Source organism: Pteropus medius, unplaced genomic scaffold (genome assembly GCF_902729225.1).
Source record: "Pteropus medius unplaced genomic scaffold, Ma_sr-lr_union100, whole genome shotgun sequence".
In the NCBI taxonomy this organism is placed as follows: domain Eukaryota; kingdom Metazoa; phylum Chordata; class Mammalia; order Chiroptera; family Pteropodidae; genus Pteropus; species Pteropus medius.
In genome coordinates, this window is record NW_024350926.1 from 5,150,153 (window position 1) to 5,168,871 (window position 18,719).

Below are 18,719 nucleotides of genomic sequence, written 5' to 3' on the forward strand. Positions count from 1 at the left end.
AGGCCTCAAGCCTGCTTTTTCTTCTTCCCATCCCCACTCACACCAGTACGTGTTCATACACATAGGTTCTACTGAAATTTTTCATGTTTTCAGCCAAAATAATCATGTTTTCCACCATCGGATTTCATTTTGGTGAAAAATAAATAAATAAATAACTTAATTGCGGCGGACTCAGGGCTATGAAATCTTCCACCCTCATAGGTTTTGTTTAACCCCTCCTGCTTTTGAACTTCGCCAAAACATGTCTCATAGATGACCATCTCAGTTTAGGACATCCTGGGTTTTCCTTTCTTGACATACATAAGTGTGTTTTTAATTTTAAAGTGGGTTTTATTAAGCATTTTTAGTACGATACTTAGTTGAAATGGCAATGATTCAGAGCAGTATAATTTTGTTCAAGCAGAATTACATAATTTACTCTATTTCCTCAGGGAGAAATAAACAGATGCTTTACCATATAGTTAAACAGAAAAGAAAACAGAAATAATTACTTTACTTATAACGTGTATGGAAGAGAAAAAATAATGCTTTATTTATAGTTGATATGGAAAAGAAAGCAGTAATAGCATCTGGACACCTTGATCACTGCTGTTTATACACTGCAGGTATATAGATCACCACTTAGCTACTAAGATGCCTTGTTATTTACTCGGGTGTTGGCAATGACAAACCTCAAGATCAGAATCCGGGGGAGGTGAAGGATTATTGTTTCTTCGGCCTCGTCCACGTGACTTCCCATCTGAACCTCGACGCAATCGATCAGAGTCCGACTCTTTAATGGGTGTTGACGGGCTGTGGATGGTGCTGTACTCTGTAGAAACACAGGAAGAACTTTCATATCTCGGCTCTAGCACCGTGGTGCCACAATTCACCTTGTTTTAATTCATGGGGAAGTCTGAAGAGCAGAATACATTTCATTCTGCTCAAATTCTACATTATCTTTTACTTGCATTGGTACATAATTTATGAGCTGTTTGATGCTAAGACCTGTTTTGAAAGAATGTGTGATCAGAAATGGCTAAAATTTAATTGAAGGTGGGAGGCAACAGGCCGTGCTAAGTTGCCTAAATTTTCTCGGTGGTTTTCTAAGACTGGACAGTGCTCCCCCATCCCCACTTCTGCCGCTGTTTCTGTCTTTCCACCAGCGGTGCCTGGCCACACTGAGCAGTTCACACATTGCCTTACCAGCCACTCTCACACCTACAAAAAGGCTTCTGGTTCATGGAAAGAAATGGAAAGGAAAATCAGCCCCGGTGTAGGGAACACTGAATCACCAAATTTTTCTTTGAAAATTAAAAAAAAATCTCCATTTTTCTTCCTCATTTTATGTGAGAACAAGGGAATGGACAAGATAAAAACAACAGAGCTCTATGGGCAATACCCATACTCCGTACAGCACGCACCACAGGTTCTTTCTGTCTCAGTCTCTCTGAACCAAACAATCCCAAACCAGGCAGCACATTAAAATTACTCACCTGGGTAACTCAGAGAAACCACAGAAATGATCCTATAGAAACCACAAAATAAAGACCAAGCCCCGGCCACCTCTGAGGAATGGCCGGGCAGTGGCTGTGGAGTTGGGGGGAAGATTCTTATTCAATGTCCAGAATGAACAAAAACCCATTTACTCTCACTCCTTAGATGTATTTTTTCTTAGTCCAACCAGATCACTCATCAGACAATTTCTACCTCCCCAGAGCCCAGAGGTGCCAGTGTGCTGGCTCTCCCCAAAACTCTTTGCTAGATTTCTCTACTAGACATAGGTTGGAACTTCTCAATCTAATAGGAGGAATGATTATTTTTACTGAGACATTGTTGATGTTACATTATTTCACTAAATAGAAAACTATGGGGAACAGGTGAAGACCTAGTAGCTTCTATTACTGTACTATCAGCCCCGACCTCTGCCAACAGGCAGATTCATGTGTCAAATCACGTGGTCTCAGTATCACCTCTGTGTTTAAGCCTTAGGAGTCAGAGAGGATAGGAATGGGCTTTCACAGAGTAAATTCCATTTCTAAATTACACGAAACAGCCCTATATACCTCGTTTAACTTTAAAACCTAAATAGATACCTATCGCTTTCAGATGGGACGTTTGCATGTTCTCTGTCATAGCAAACAAGACAGCGAACTTCCTCCTCTAAATCAGTCATGTGATCCTCGTACCCAGAAACCACTTTGATGACTTAGAAGCCTATCTGTTAATTAGTGGCAGAAAGTCCCAAACAACTCCACCCAATGGGTCCGTTCGTGGAGTCGTGTGGGGTGCACTTAGCTACCGCATCTTGTAGGACTGTGAGAATGCCGTGATGGCTGGCCAAAGTCCAGCATTCTCAAAATCGACATTAGATCCTTTTTCTTGCAGAGGCAGATAACTGCAGGATCCTCTCCTTGGGTTATTCCAAACCAAGCATCTCTCCCCCATGTTCTACAGAGAATTAGGAGCTCCAAATAAATATACCTCTTAAGGAATTCAGTGGATTCAAAGTTGTGTTTTGAAGAAAAAGTCTTGACCTTTTTCTTTAAACATTCTACACGTTTTCATGGAGAACTCGGCCACCTTTTGAGACAGAACACACGCCAATCTCTTCGACAGTTTCAAAACAGAGCACGGACTTTGTAACTGGCACAGCTGGCATCTAAATTGACCTGTACTTCAGGTACTTGACTGCAAAGTCTCTCTTGAATTGTGAGCTCTCCAGCTTTTGGAGGTTCATATTTGAGAGAAGTTAAAGGACATCAGGTAATGTATATCTTATCACATTATGTCTTTTGCCTTGACTTCCAGATAGCTTAGAGTTAACTTTATCCTCAAAGTTTATTTTACCTAAGTTTTTTTTAGCCTAGATTTCCTCCTATTGTTATCTATTCCTTTATTTCTTCATGTTTACTTCTTTATCCCTGTGTTTAAAACCCAATTAAATCTTTAAAAGTATATTCCATCTCGATTTTTTTGGTAATAAAAAGAGCATAATTAAATTGATACTCATTTCTATAGCCCCAGCCCTCAAATGAATTCACTGAATAAAGTATATAGGTAGATTTTTAAATCATCTTAAGTTTTTCCAGGTGGATAAAAAAAAAATCCTAAAAGATGAACAATCTGATACTTTTAAATATTAAAGCACACAATTTACAGGCCTCAACTTCTTAGAAGATGAAATTTAAATGACGTAAGCTAGTTTTAGAAAAAGCTCTCCTTCTTTGTTCTATGAGGTGTAATTAAATATATTCATTCACTCTAACCAGCTTTCCTGACTAACTTCTTCCTCCTACTAGTGCAAAACAGCTCAACAAATAATCTTCTAATCCAGTGACATCTCACGTTTCATTAAAATCCTCTCCAAATTGTTCAGCTTTACCCCCACTGAGATAATGGATGTGAAAGCGCCCAGCAGAGCATTCATTTCATTCGATGAACACTGATTGCATGCCCACACTATTCCCGGCACCGAACTAGCAGCGTGGAGCATAATGACGGACCAGAGACATCGCTCCTACCTTCCTGGAGCTTAAAATTCAGAGGAAGGCACTGATTCGTGACAAAAATGAGGGATTACAAAACAATATGGAAAGCGTTATTACATGGGAAGGGTGGAATAAGAGGGGACCCCAGAGGAAGTCCACATAACTCAGATTTACAGGGTTCTGGAAGCTTCCTGAAGAGGGAGGACAAACTCACCAGTATAAAGGGAATCTACGTGTGCTCCAGGCAGGCACGTGAGCATAGAGGAAGGTGCAGAGAGTGAGCTGAAGAACTGGGGGAGAAAAAAAATCGATCTGACCTGAATATATAGAGGAAGAGTAGAGAGGAGGCCGGGGGGCAGGGAAAGAATTCTGCGAGGGGTGATGTAATCACATTTCTATTTAGATAGAGGACTCTGGTGCCAGTGTGGCCCGGGTACTGGGCACGAGTGAACACTGAGAAAGGGAGACCAGCCAGGAGGATAATTCAGTAATCCACGTAGGGATATCTGTGGCCCAGATGCAGGTAGTGGGGACAGGGAGAGTCACAGATTTGAAGTGTCCTGAGGAGGCAAAATCAGTAACTAATAGGATAAGGAAGGAGGAGCAAGTCAAGGATGATGCTCAGGCCAGTGGTTTGGCAACTAGGCAGATTATAATACAAATTATGGGATTTAGGGAGAAGAAAGGATTACAGGGAACAGTGCAGGTGAGGATTCGGGTTCAGCTTGAGACGTATTTGAACTTAAAGAGTCTGTAGCATTCTGGTCCAGCCAGCTGTTAGACTCTCCTGAAGCTCAGGCAAGAAATGTGGGCTTGGAGTTCTGGTTGAGACGGTGGGGTAGGTGAATGATGTGCCTGCCTCCTCTCACGACCACATCGAAATTACAACTAATCCACAGAAAAACCACCAATCAGAATTGTCCGAAATCTAGCTGAACAGAAGTCCTATCGCTCAGGCTGTAAAGACGAAGGCACGTTGAGACTGAATAAAAAACAAACAAACAAACGTGGACTTGGTTTAGGTTTGGATATTGACACCATATATTATATAATTAAAGAAATGGGTGCAATTAAAAACATGCAGCGTGTGGAGAAGGGATGGGCAGAGGAAGATGGGTGGGGAGTCAGGGCATCGCAGAGGAAAGAGCACGTCAGGAGGGACAGAGGGTGATGGATAACTTCAGCGAGAGCTAAGGCAAAATGAAGACTGAATCCCAGGGTACTTCAGAGCCAAAGAGGCCTTTGGCTCACCTAGCAAAAGCACAGACTTGAGAATTATTGGAGAGGTAGATTGGTGGGATAAAAATGAGATGGCAAAAGGTAGAAGAGAAAGCAGGGGTTTAAGCTCCTAAAATGTTACTGATGACCCTATAATGGCAACTCCCAAACAGTAGTTTTTAGCCCCCGATCATACGGGACCTCTCGGTGGCCATGACTATTTGATCCTTTAAACCGCATACACATTAGAATAGCCTGACTTTCCTTTTTTCTGCTTCTCACCCTACCACTCACACTATTTCTTCTCAGTGTCTTTGGAGGCCTCTTCCTCTGCCTGAAGCTTAACCATGAGTGTTCTCTACACGAGTGATACCACAGCGCTGACCTGAGGCGAAAGGCGTGTGCCTCCGGTGTTAACTAATGCAATGTTTCCTTCATTCAAAGTCTTGCTAAGATTAAAAGAAAAAAGTCAGCTAAACAGTGTGCCTAGTGACACAGCTGATTACATTTTGAAGCAAATCCCTTATGTTATCAGGGACCAGCAAAGAACAATTAGTGGACAGGCAGCCGGTGGCTGGACTCTGTTTTGAATATCAGTGCACTAGAGTTTTCTCTATGGTCCTCTTATCTCGCTGTAAGCTCTCAGTGGTTGGTGGTACCCGTATGAAGAATTTCAATGATAACCTTCAGGTTAATGATTCTAAAGCTTTACCTCCTGATCTCTTGACCTGAATATCCCATTGTTCGCTCCACTTCTCTCTGTGAATATCCCAGGGACAGCAAAACTAAAGTCCCAAACTGAATCCTCCTTCTCTGTTACCGGGTCTGATTAATGGGCCACATCTACCCAGCTTTCCAAGCCAGATCTAATCGAGATTAAGTTCTGTGGCTTTCATCTCCTTAGTGCTTTTGTTCTAAATTCAGGCTCTCATCATCCCTTGCCTCTATTCTTGTGCCAGGCTATTTCCAAGCTTGCTACCCACGGCCCTTCGACTACCGTCTGCATCCTGTGACACAGAGTTTACAAGCCCTTTAAAGTTCCAAACTCCCAATACGGAACAGAAAAGCCAGTCTGAATTTTAGGAAACTGAACTATGGACTCAACCGCCGCGTTTCAAATCTCGAATTCACGACTTATTAAAAGGATGGCTTTGTGCAAGTTATTTACCTTTTCTATGACTCAAGTTCATTATCTATGAAATGAGAATAAACACAATAAAACTAACATACAATACGGGTACTTAGAACTGTGCATGGCACCAGCACTCGGTGTTAGCCACCCTGAAAAAGGAAAAGTCCCACTGAGTCGCCCTCTGACCTTATCTGACTGCTGTTGCACCTTCATCGTCTGCACTTCGGATGGACACTCTTCACCCTCTCAGCTCTCTGAAAGTGCCATGCTGTTTCACGTCTACTTCCTGCTACCATTTTCTTAGAATGCCACTTTTCAACTCCTCTTCTGACCCATCTGTGACATTCCATAGAAAATCTCTGAAGATCAGAACTCAAAGGGAGTTGTATTGATGATATTAGATAGTATTAGTGTGTATTTATTAAATTGTGTGTGTTATTGTAAATGCATTATTGTTATTGTGCGTGTGTGTGTGTGCGTGTGTGTGTGTATTCTCCATTTACATCTTGGTCCCTCCTTTGTAATTACATTAATCTCTATTATACGGTTAGACAATTTTTACAATCATTTATGTCCGCAGGGAATAATATATGATATCAATTCTTTTGAGCAAATATCCACCCCTCCTTTTGGAGGGCAGAATCGCTGGTATTCACTTCCTATCTTGAGGGCACAGTAAGCAGCTAGAGCACAGTAGACATTTAAAACACATCAATGATTAAAAGGAGGGTTTCTCAAGCACAGCTCTTACTCTATTAAATCTACAAAGATTATCTAATTATTTCTGTTAGCTTGTCAAAATATTTTTCAAATGGGAAATGGCTGTAATTATTTTCAAAGCTTACTTAAAAGCTAATGTTTATATATTCAATCATAAAATATTAAAATCTACAAAATGTCATTAAAATTCTACATTTGTACATACTGCTAAAGCGTTCCATAGATCCTTCAATATTAAAAAGGAAAACAGAGAGCTGGAACTCTGGAGACTCCACTCTTGGCTCCGGATCCCCTGAGCTCAGAAGCCCTGTTTGGGCCCACGGGAGTTTACCGCCATAATTCTTGGTCCTCGGTCTCCTAGTCTGTCACGTTGAGAGCACAGCCTAGATTATTTAGCTTTCGAGTTCTATTATGGATGCACAACACTGATCAAACCTTCCTAGCTGTTCTTTTTATCTGAGTCCCCCATGGCAACAAATAGAATTTAATTATTGATGATCATGTCTCCTGCTCACTAAATTCAGATAATCTTTATAAGGACTTCCCCCAACGGCTCTGCACTTCCTTTTGTAATCAATATTGCCTCGGCAATCGGTTCAGGGGCCAGTCCGAGATAGCAGCTGCCCTGGCCTCCCCCAACGCCGCCGACCGCACACACAGGTGGTCAGAGCTTCCGCTCGGCGAGGAGTCTGGTTACTCCCTCCTGTTTCAGGGGAGGAGCCTCTCACCTCAGTCAGAAAGGGTAAAGAGCCCTACCAAAGCATGGGGCAGCGGGGAGGGAGGAGGGCCCCGCATTCAGCTTCCTTCTCAGGTGCATCCCCAAGAGAGTAAAGAGCGAGGAATAACGCCCTGCGACCCAGCCCGCAAATGCGAATGCTCGTCCCTGAGTCCCCAACCAGGGGGCTTCGTGCTGGGCAGCAGGACTGCATTACACCAGAAGCATCTGGGGAGGAAAGCGCAATTTAAGGAAACGTCAGCAAAATCTGAGGAACTATCAGACTTGGAAAAGCGTCTGCAAATCTGAAAAAGGGGTTAAAACTTTTATGTACAGTTGGCCCTTGAACCACACACGTTTGAATTGCGTGGTGCGTTTATACGTGGATTTTTCTTCCCAATAAATAGTGTTAATGTATTTTCTCTTCCTGATGATTCTCTTAAACATTTTCTTTTCTCTACTTTTATTGTGAAGAAACAGTATTATATAATATGCACAACATACAAAATATGTATTAATCTACTATTGTCAGTAAGATATCCAGTCAACCATAGGCTATTCACAGTGAAGTCTGGGGGGGTGGGGTGGGGTCAAAAGTTATAGGTGGATTTTTGACTTCATGGGAGGTCAGCACCCCGAATTCCTATGTTGTTTTAAGAATCAACTGTATTAGTAAAGGAATATCAAAAACTGGCAAAGAATTTGGCTATTTCATAGGAGAAAATATAATTTTCAAGCACAAGCACAAGATACAAGCATCTTCGAGATTTTATAATTACATTCCTTAAAGTAATTGTGTGTTTTATGGAACTCCGTGGTGACTGTGAGAGTCAAGTGAGTGACTGTCACCTGATTTGTCTGGGTGATAATCACTTCTTCAAAACTGTTACAAACATTAAACGTTAAACTTATGTGGTAAAAATAGTAAGTGAAACATGTTGCTGAACTAAATGGAGAACAAGGTCCAAAACGAAGTATTAATTCTTTCTTTGGAATTGATAATAAGTAGAAAAGGAATTCAATAAGGTACTTTTTAAAAGGTCCTATCCCCGGTGGTCAGGGAGCTGAGCCATCATGATATCAAAATGTATCTACCCTGAACATGCCGACGAGGCAAGAAAAGAATAAGATTCCGTTTTCCTCACAAACGCAGTCGCCTGACACGCAAGGTAAAGATTCTCCTCGGGTGGACCGGGCAGCAGATACGAAGGTCTTGGGAGCGATTCTGCGTGCTCATCCCTAATGGCTCGGTGCGGGCACAAAGAACGAGACTGCTGTAAGACGGGCACTGTTCCAGGTGTGTGGCCTTGGGGACACTTGTCACTGGTCTTGTAACTGACTGAATTCAGAGGGCACGATCACAAATTACACTAGCAGGTAAGCACACCAGGGACGCTGGATAATGAGCTAAGCTGTGTATCTGAGGAAAGAAACATCCAACCTCCCCCGCGGCCCAATGTCGGGTCAGGCTGGTTACTGTACAGGAAGCTTACGGAGCTGGGTGGAAAGGGTAGATGGAAAAGGGCCCCAACACTTAGATCCTCCTTGTCTTACAGGTGGTGGCCTCCGACAACTGCATGTGACAAATGTTCCTTCCAGGTGCTCCCCCACCCCAGTCCCAACAACATTTTGGAAAATGGAGTCCTCTCCTGCAAGGCAATGAGGGGGAAGGGCTGCCGGGGTCCAGCCTCTATAGCCGGAGAGCTTCAGAGTTCAAACTGAAATTCCTCTTCTCAACACTCTAAAGAATTCCAGTGGTGGCTTAAAACTCATGCTTGAATTCTCACGTGACAGAATGCAAGACCGTAGACGCCAAATGCCCACACAGAGAATGTCTGCTCACGCACATGTCAGTTCTGCTAACCTGCTTCCCGCCCCACCCCCACAAAAGGGAACCACGCTGGAAGACTTCCTTTATAAGGTCTTCTTGTAGTGTTTTTTAAAAACAATCTTTGACACGAATCAATTTAAAGCAGCTACAAAATAGGTCATTCTCTCCTTGCGCTGAATCTAATTGCTTTACTACTAGGATTTGGGGAATGAATGGGAAGGGTTTTACGTCTTTTTTTTTTTTTTAACGGTCATTAATGCCATGTCCGTACTGACGATGAACTCAGATACTGTTGAATGTCACTCTCCCCCGCTCTCTCCTTCACACCACTGCTATTTGCTGAACTGACTCAGGAGACACCATCAGTGAATTCTGTGGTCCTAAAGGTTTCCAAATAGCTCGGATACATTTTGCTCACTTTCTTAGGTCATTCCTGCACCTCCGTCTCTGTTCATCTGTGAAGATGGCAGCCTCTGTTTGGATCCAACCTTTCACTCTTATGCTTCTCACAGAGAGGTAAACATGTGATGCTTTCTTCTCAGGGAGCTGTATCTCCAGCCACTGCCCCTCCCCTGCGGACCACTGCTGAGCAGATTCAACCAGTGCCTGTGGCCAGGGCCAGCTTCATGAACATGTGACCTACGCAGCCACACAGGGCCTCGTGCTCACACGGGCCCTGCGTTTCGTCTAACGCTCTGCTGTGCTGTCTGGAAATTCTTCATGAACAAGGGGCCCATGTTTTCATCTTGCACTGGGGCCTGCCAATTATACAGCTGGTCCTGCCTGTATCATCATAAACAAACCCCCGAGCCACCGAAACATGGGCTACGTGGTAAGACAGAGCACCTACAGGGGACGGGGTGGGGGTAGGCGAAAAAAGACAGAGCACTTACTACGTGCCAGGCAATGTGCTAAAGCACCGACGACCCAGCCAAGGACAACAGTTCCTGTCCTCGTAGCAGCTCAGTGTCACCTGTATTTATTACATACCGAGGTGTCACAAGCAATAGCAGGAGACAGCTTGCCACTCTGTCAAGACCAACTCTGCTTCCCAGTCACCAGCAAGAAACCTGGCTTCTCATTCACTGAATCAACAGAAGCGCCCACTCTCCACGCACTGGGCCTGGACAACCCACTCTCCAGGACCTTTCGGGGTCAGTCTGCCTTCCCTCATTATGACGGACGGGCCTTCTGTGCTCCTAAGGCCAACCCCTCGTCCAGGCACGAGATCGGGGGCCCCTCTTCCCTCCAGCAGCCAGTGTACTATTTCTTCTGGACCAGCTGCTGTGTATACAGGTTAGATGTATTTCCTGCCTCAGACATACCCCCGACATCTCTCGTTTCTGCTCCGCTTCTCTATTACCTTGGAGTATACAGCAAAAGTAACTAAAAGAACTGTGAACGTTTGCTGCCTCAACTTCCTCTCCCTCCACTCTCTTTCGAACCCACCCCAATCATGCTATTTTCTCCCAAACTCCACCAACACTCCGTCCAGATCACCAATGCCCCCGCCACTCTGTCGAATCCCACAGTCAAACCGCGATTTCCATTTTCCTCAAACTTTCACCTGCGTTACATGCGGCCCATCACTTTCTTTCTGCAACACTTACTTGCCTTGGCCCCTGGAGGCCTCCTTCTCCGCTGCAAGGCCCCATGCTTGGTGCTCGGCCCTCCCCACTTCTGCACTGACACTTGCTGGCCTGGTCAGCTGATCCAGGCACGCCAATTTACATGGTATTTGTGATGATGCACAAATTTAGGTCCTAAACTACCCTATGAACGAACATCAGACTTATTTACTCAACAATTTACTTGCCGTCTTCCCCTTGGATTTCTAATAGGCATCTCAAATTTCACCTGTGCTAAACATGACCCTGGTGTCTTCAACATCACCTTCTCTTTCTGTTTTTCCAATATCAATAAATGGCAAACACACTTTACCAGGTGTTTGGGCCCAAAACCTTGGTGTCACCCATGATTCCTCTCTTCTTATCCCTCACACCCAATCTAATGACAAATCCCAGTAGCTTTACTTTCTCATCTCTCTCAGATTTGACCACTTTCACCCCTCGACTCCTGGCATCTGAGCCTTCCACGCCTAGCACTCCACCCCGACCGCCCAGCCCAGGTACCTGTCACCTGGACCATGGAAATCATCTTCTACGTGATCACCTAGTTCCTCTTTTGCCTGACGTAGCTTATTCTCTGCCTGACAACCAGATAGAGTCTTTTTTCAGTATAATGACATCTTGTCACTTTTCCGCTTAAACATTTCTTCCCTCACTCAAAATCAAATCCCAGGTCCTCCCCATGCCCACAGCGTGCTGGATCAGGCCTCGGTCACTCCCTTTCCTCACGCCCGGCCCTCCCCTCACCCATCCCCTCTCTCCTCCCAATGTGCTCCAACCACACGGCCTCCATGCGCTGAGTCCACCACGCAGTCCCACCTCTAGGCCTTGGTGACTGCTGTTCCCTCTCCCTGAGCACTCCTTCCCCAGACATCAAGGTGGCTCTCCCCTGACCAATTCTGGGTCTCTGCTAAAATGTCACCCTGCCAGACTGCTCTTCTGAAATAGCTTCCTCGACCCGACTCCATCCTCTCTACGCATCGTTTCATGCCTCTGGGCACTTCGACCAGCCGCATCTTACATTTACTTGTCATCTGTGTCCTCCGGGAGAAATGTAAGTTCCCTGAGGACAGGGACTTTGTTCTGTTCGCTGCAGAGTCCCCATGTCTAGAATGGTGCCTGGAACATAACAGGGCCTCAGGAAATATTGGTGGTTGAGTGAGCTAACGACCTGGCATGTGACATCCCTGCTTCGCCAAATGCGCACGATCACCGATAACTCCCTTGTAAAAATTCCATTTAACCACTCTCTTCAGGAATGTGTCACAGGAAAGTACTTATCATTGCGCCTTCGTGCCCACTCAGACAGAGGCTGACAGGAGAACACAGACACACTGCTTTCTCCTTCTACCGTCTGCATTCAGTTTACTTCATAGAGGGCAGGACGGTAGGCCTTCGCCTTCAAAGCAAGAGCAAAGTGAGGCTATGTTAGGGCTGGGACACAGAGGGGTGGAGAAAACGGGGCTTCCTCTCGGCTCTGGGGCTATTTATACCCAAGGTATGTTCAGGGACGTAGTTCTGTCCCCATTTAACAGAAGAAAAACTGAAGTTAATAAAAATGAAGGGCTCCCAGCTACCACAGACCACGGCCAGGCCTCAAGCCCAGGCCTTCTGGCTCTGAAGCCTCCCACTCCACTGCCACCTCCTGCCTCGCACACCTGACTGGGCTGGACCTAGCTCAGCGACAGCATCACCTTCTGCAGGAAGTTTGGGGCCAGAGGGAAGGGGCTGCCGAGGACCAAGCCTTAGCTGCCTGGATGGCTGAACCTGCACTGACTCCTGCAACATGACCTCCTTTCCTTTCAGTGTTTGGCTAATAATCCACCCACGGAGGGAGTGGATCTTGCAATTTGGTCCCTCTCCACACCCTCCTAACTTACAGGACATGGGAAACTGAGCTCAAATTTTATCACAGTGGACAGCACAGCCTACCAAGTTAGACAGTAGGATCTGCATATATTTCAGGATGAGCTTGTAATTTATATAGTTATCTGGACATTACCTGAACCTGAGTTTCTTCACTAGCAAAACGAAAATGGCGCCATTCTGACGATTACATAACACATGGTAACGTATTTCGTACAAACGCACAGAGTCATGTGAAATGAACTGTTTAAAGTCACCTCTCTGGGCTCAGTTACTTTATTCATAATGATCATAAAGTGATCTTCCAGCCCCAAAATGCTTTCGTCCTTTAGTGAAACTGAAATGTAGTTTAAGTGTGTTCTGATGGGATCACACCCCATCGTTAAGCCCATTTAAAAGGTCTGTTTCTCTAGCCCTGAATGAATATTCCTTCTTATCCTCTGTCTCTTACTCATGTGCGTCTTTCAATGGTGAAAATTAATTTCACCTCCTTGGTTAGTTTTTCCTCCAAACACTTTCCATAAGAAATCTCCGTTCCTGCATTCTCCCTGAGCACTTTGCTGCTGCTTCCAGCATTACATTAAAAAACGAAACAAAACAAACAAAACAAAACTCAGCTTTTATTAAATTTGGCTGTTCAAACAGTATAATGCTCCTTGAGGACAGGGAATAACGCTTTTGCTCTCTGTGTCTCCACAAAAATCAACAGTGCTTTCTAAGTGAGAGATGCTCGGCGAAGCCCTGACAAAACGTTGGCAAGTATCATCAGACCCATTTACACACAGCAGAAGAAAACGTACTTTTTGCCCTTCCTGCAGCTGGGGAACGGGGTAATGCGATTTAATAGCACAATGAAGGAATAAATCTCAAGAGATGTGTGCTTCCTCGGAAACCTCGATCAGTAGCAAACCTGAGTCAAGGGAGACAATTAGGTGACAAACGTACTGAAACAGACATTTAGGGAAAACACTGCAGGAGAAACTGGAAAATGCTCCATTAAAAGAAAGTTCTTAAAACGCTTAAAGGGAGAACATTTAAAACGCCAGGGAGGAGAAATAAGCTGCAGAAGCTGGAAACGATGTCAGTGGTAGAGAAAATGAATTCTTACACTTAGGAGGCGTTTTACAATTGCCAATGTGCTTTTTTTATTCAAATTAGCTGAACTGCAACTAATAACAAGCTTATCAATTAGGGCAGGTTTGGGACCTGGGGCAGAGAGAGGAAACTATGGAGAACTGTGTGCTTTTGGGAGCCTAGAATTATCAGAAACTTGAAGAGGTTTCTGTGCACAGATGAACCAAAATGGCAATGCTTATGAACTTGTAGTTATAATTAATTGTGATGTCATTGGAAAAATAAGTGCTTCTTGAGCATGGAGTATTTGGAAATACCTCCGCTGGACCTTATTCTTGTTGAATAAAACATCTGAATTCTTAATTTTATTGTCTGAACAATTTACATCCTGCCATTCTCCAAAAAGGGTTTGAGAGAACCCACCAACTTTCAAGAGAACCCACCAACTATATACGCAACGACTACATAGCGATCTTTTTCAAAAAATGAATGAGGACAGGAGACCTGGGGTGGGAAAGGTAAAATAAAGCTGTGGGCGGGAAAGGTCTGCACGGGCAAAGGCATCCGCAATTCTACGATGCACACGATGGGGCGTATACAGTGAGACAAAGCGAGTTCTCTGCAGAAACACAGGTGTTTCTAGTTCAGAGATAAGGAAGAAATGCCTCATGCGACTGCTGAATGCAAGGATGGCATGTGAGGCCAGGCATATAGCCTCACGGTAAATAAAACAGCAAGTTTCACCAAGTTCTTACTTCTAAGGCTGATTATAACCGACTCCATACTTATTTCAAGGGTAAAACTGAAAATAGAAGAGGAGGGCTATCTATTATGTATCCTCTGGCAGCTGATAGATGCAAATTTCTCCTTGAGTTTAAGCAGTAGTGAGGTTGGTTATAGTAACGAGTCACTTACAGAGGAGCTATATATTTGGGTGCTGGGCGGGAGACCCAGGGCTTTACTAAGTTAGCTATTCTGAGAAAAGAAATGACATTTCTTATAAAAATTAAAAGGTCCAGTCAGGGAAGATTCCCATGTGGAAAGCCACATTCCTGAGAGAAGGCCCGTGACACTCCTCAAAAAGCTACTTGGGATCCATGTAGACCTAAGAAGTAAGGGGCCATTGTGACATAGAGTATGACCACAACAATTTTAAATTGGGAGATTTAAGTGAGAGCTAACTATATTGTCAAAAAAAAGAGAGAGACCTCAGAATGGCCTTGAACAAATTATTAAATTATATTAGATTCACAGTGAATATTACCTCACCAAAAGATGACTCTTAAAAGAACTGACAACTTTATCAGCCATAATAAACCAAAGACAAATAAACTTGTTGACGAGTCTTACAGAGTTAACCAGAAGGCAGAGATGCATAAATATTAACTGAATTTCAGAGAACTGCTTTCATTTCTCTCTGAATGCCATAACTGTGACTTCTGTTCCACACAGCCAGTAACTGAAATCTCTCAGGTAAATTAATTCCTCAGTCGAGATCTAGTAACTAAATGAACAGTTTTCTCATCCCTGGAGTATGGCCATTAGCCACTCTCCAGCACTCTAGGGACAACCTCGTAGAAACTTCTATCATCCTTCTCGCACACTTCAAGCTCTGGTTTAAATCCCCATGGTCATTCCACGTGAAGGAAATTGGTGACTTCCCTTCGGGGCTTTAGAATCTTCAAGGGAGACCACACTGGCCTCCTGAGGCTGGGAATCCTGTCTTTCTTGTCACCTCTATACCCCCGGCACCAAGCACAGTGCCTGGCTCATGGTGAGCATTTATAAATATCTGCTGAACGCATGAATGGAAGAGATGAACATTTGAAGGCTGGGATGTATCAGTCACGTTGCTGGCCACTTACATAATCTGAGTCTCACATTCCTTCTATGCACAAGGGTGGTATTATCCACGTTTTATAGAAAACATACACCAAACAGCTCAGTGCCCTGCCCAGCATATATGAGAGAACCCAGGTTAGTTAGCCCAGCGCCAAGTCCCTGGCTGCCACTTCAGTTTCTCTCAGTCGTACTTTAGGGAAGGGTGGTACCCGAGAGACTTGTGTAGAGATTCTGGACATCCCTCTCCATCTTCAGGAGACAGTCATGCTCTCCAGGGCAGTGTGGGGTGGGAAAGGCCACACCACGTCATGCTGTCTCCTGAGGCTGCCGCTCCAGCAAGCCATCAAGAGATGCCATTGATGACAGCGACAGACTGGGCTGCTTTGGGAAAACCTAATCTTTCTGGATTCCTTATTTATAACTGGTAAAGCACAGGTGTTAGGCAAAAGAATTCATGAGGTCACACTCCCGTCTAAGCTTCTCCTCTTCCTAGTTGCTTCACGCTAAACTTACTCGAGTGGATTTGCAGATATAAAAGAGTTGTCAATTTATAAATCAGCTATGTTCTAAATACTTTTAAACCAGTTGTTTGAAACTCTGAGTTTTCTCACACAAACAATGGTGGAAATTATTTCCAAACTAATCCATAATTATCAAGTCCCTCGATAATCCAGGCAGATACTGTACATATGCGATGTAAAACATTAGAACATTGTACTCAAACGGTTACATAAGTGAAAAACCTTAAAACTCGTCTTGAATAGCAGTACTGAGGAAAATGCAACTTTAATTTTATGAAGAGGTACTTGGTGAAGTTTCCAAAGGGGTCATATAAATATTTTCAAAAGTGTTAGTTGACCGTACTGGATTAAGATGGCTACTTTCACTTTAAAATGAATGGCTTCCCTTTTCCTTGATACAAGAATATCATTGTCTCTACACTTAGTCATTAACTATCAACTCATCAAGTATGAGCTATAAGTGGAGAAATAAAGAAACAAACGGGAGAAAAAAAAATGCGTTGGCAAGGCAGAGAATTAATTCCTTGGTGGGGACGGGGAGGGATGTGGCAAAGAGATATTGTGGAAAACTGTTCCCTCAGCAGGCCGGTGACAGATGATGATTAAACAGGGAAAAGGAGAAGTCGGGACAAGAAAGTAGAAGATGAGAAAGTGTGCAATTGGTTACTGGATTATCCAAAACATCCACAAACTGATCTTATAATTCAGGGAATATTTCCAGTACAGATGACCTTAAATATACTACATATCACTTCTCTATAATTTCAGATCTACATTATGTTAGCAGCAAATAGAGCTCAAACATTTAACGGATATTTAACTGGATACCTCCTAGCATAGGCCTTTGCTGGGTGCTCTGAACGATTCAAGAAAATGGATGCCAGATAGCTACTACATTCTGCAACTCTGTTTACGTTTTCATTTTTCTGCTGGTTTGAAACGTCGCACACAGTCATTTCAAGAAGCAGCCTGCTTTCCTGATTAAGAACTCAAGTTCGGAGCTGAGCTTCTGGAGGTTAAATCCTGGTGCCATCACTGGCCTCCCCTCAGCTTCCCCACCTGTGAAATGGTGACAACGCTGCCTGTCTCACGGCACATAGTAAGCACTCGAAAAAATATCAGCCTCTATTTTGCTTGTATATAAAATCCACAACAAAAATACTTATTGAATTTTTCTCTACATACTGCTAAATGAAAAAAGTAAGGTAAAGAATAGTATATATGATATTCTACTTTAAAGAAAAAAATAACAAGTATACATACTTGAATGTGAAAAAAAAAAGTGGCCAGGACAGGTTCTAGGTATATGTTCATATAAGCCAAAAAACTCTGCTGAAAGAAACCAGGTACAGAAGGTCAAGGGGATTTTATTCTTCTCTGTAAACCCTATGTACTTGAATAATTTTGTCCTATGTTCATATGTTATCACCCAGTAAATTTGAAAAAAATTCCTTAAACGTATTTTGGCTCTCAAGCCATTAATTCATCAATCTTACCTTTACTTAAAAGTCGGTCCGGGGAGAGGGGAGAAGTAAGTGGGAGTTAAAAGGGTCAAATATTTGGTGACGGAAGGAAATCTGACTTTGGGTGGTGAACACACAATGCAATATATGTATGACATACTGTTGAACTGGACACTTAAAACTTATTTGATTTATTAATCAATGTTACTCCAGTAATTTTTAATAAAAAAAAAAAAGTCAATCCAAAAATCATCCTCTAAGCCATCCAATTCCAATGAAATGGGATGGAGGGGTGGCAAACACAGGTAATTTTGTTCTCTTCCCAACCATTTCCAATTAAAAAAATCGAATCAGTGAATGCTGACATCCTCCAACTTAAGGGACTTTGTTACATTGATTTCTGTTGGTTCCATGAGATGCTTAATACTTTACAGAAACAATGACTCAATTAGCTATAAAAAGAAAATAAATGTTTAGGAGGGTTAGTAAACTAGTTTAATTAGCTCAATGACATATGCTTTTTTATTTGGTTATTTATAAATAAATCATATGTTATGTATAAGAGTTACGAATCCAAGCGTATTAAATTGATGCTATAAGGCATGATTTCTGGTCAACTAACTGAAAAAAATTACTCAAACCCGTAATGAGGTACAAAATGGGTAAATGCTAAAATACTTAATTTTTACTTCTTGGAAACAGTTCAAAATTCAAATGTAAGAAAACTAATTTTTATTTAATTCCCGACAACATAAAACAAAGAGTGAACCTTATTTTCAAAGATTTTATAATCTCATTAACACTGTATATCTCCTGGAGGGGGAAAAAAAAACAGGAAGGAAAACAAATACCATCAAGACAAACCAACTTAGCCATCCCAAACAAACATCTGTTTTGTTTTCTCACATCTTAATAGCCTGGCTGGCTATTTTAGATACAAATATTTGTTTTGCTAACAAATGTTTCCAAAATGTGAGTGAAAATCGTTTCACTGAAATAGTTTATTTTTGAGCTGAACAAATTGCAAACTTCTCCAAGATTCATGAGGCAACTGTGAAAATGAGAAAATACAGCCTAAAAATTTTCAAAACTGCTCACTCGGCAAAATGCAGGACTCAAGGTACACGCTATTGCCGACCTCAAGATCATTCCTACAGGCATGCTAGGTGGTAGAGATGTGGCCCAAATTCCTTGCATTTATAGGGAAGACGGCGGCAGTTTAGTTTTTCATCCTGTCAC

General features: G+C 43.0%; 1 protein-coding gene across 9 annotated transcripts in view; it reads right to left on the reverse strand.

The window, feature by feature from the left end:
- The window catches only part of EYA1 (EYA transcriptional coactivator and phosphatase 1), a 145,187-nt gene that overhangs the window by 64,354 nt on the left and 62,114 nt on the right, over positions 1 to 18,719 (reverse strand). For all 9 annotated transcript variants that reach the window (XM_039841854.1, XM_039841852.1, XM_039841850.1 and 6 more), the window contains one exon: positions 672 to 811. In XM_039841854.1, the coding sequence (XP_039697788.1) occupies positions 672 to 811 (140 nt within the window). The remainder of the gene's footprint in view (positions 1 to 671; positions 812 to 18,719) is intronic.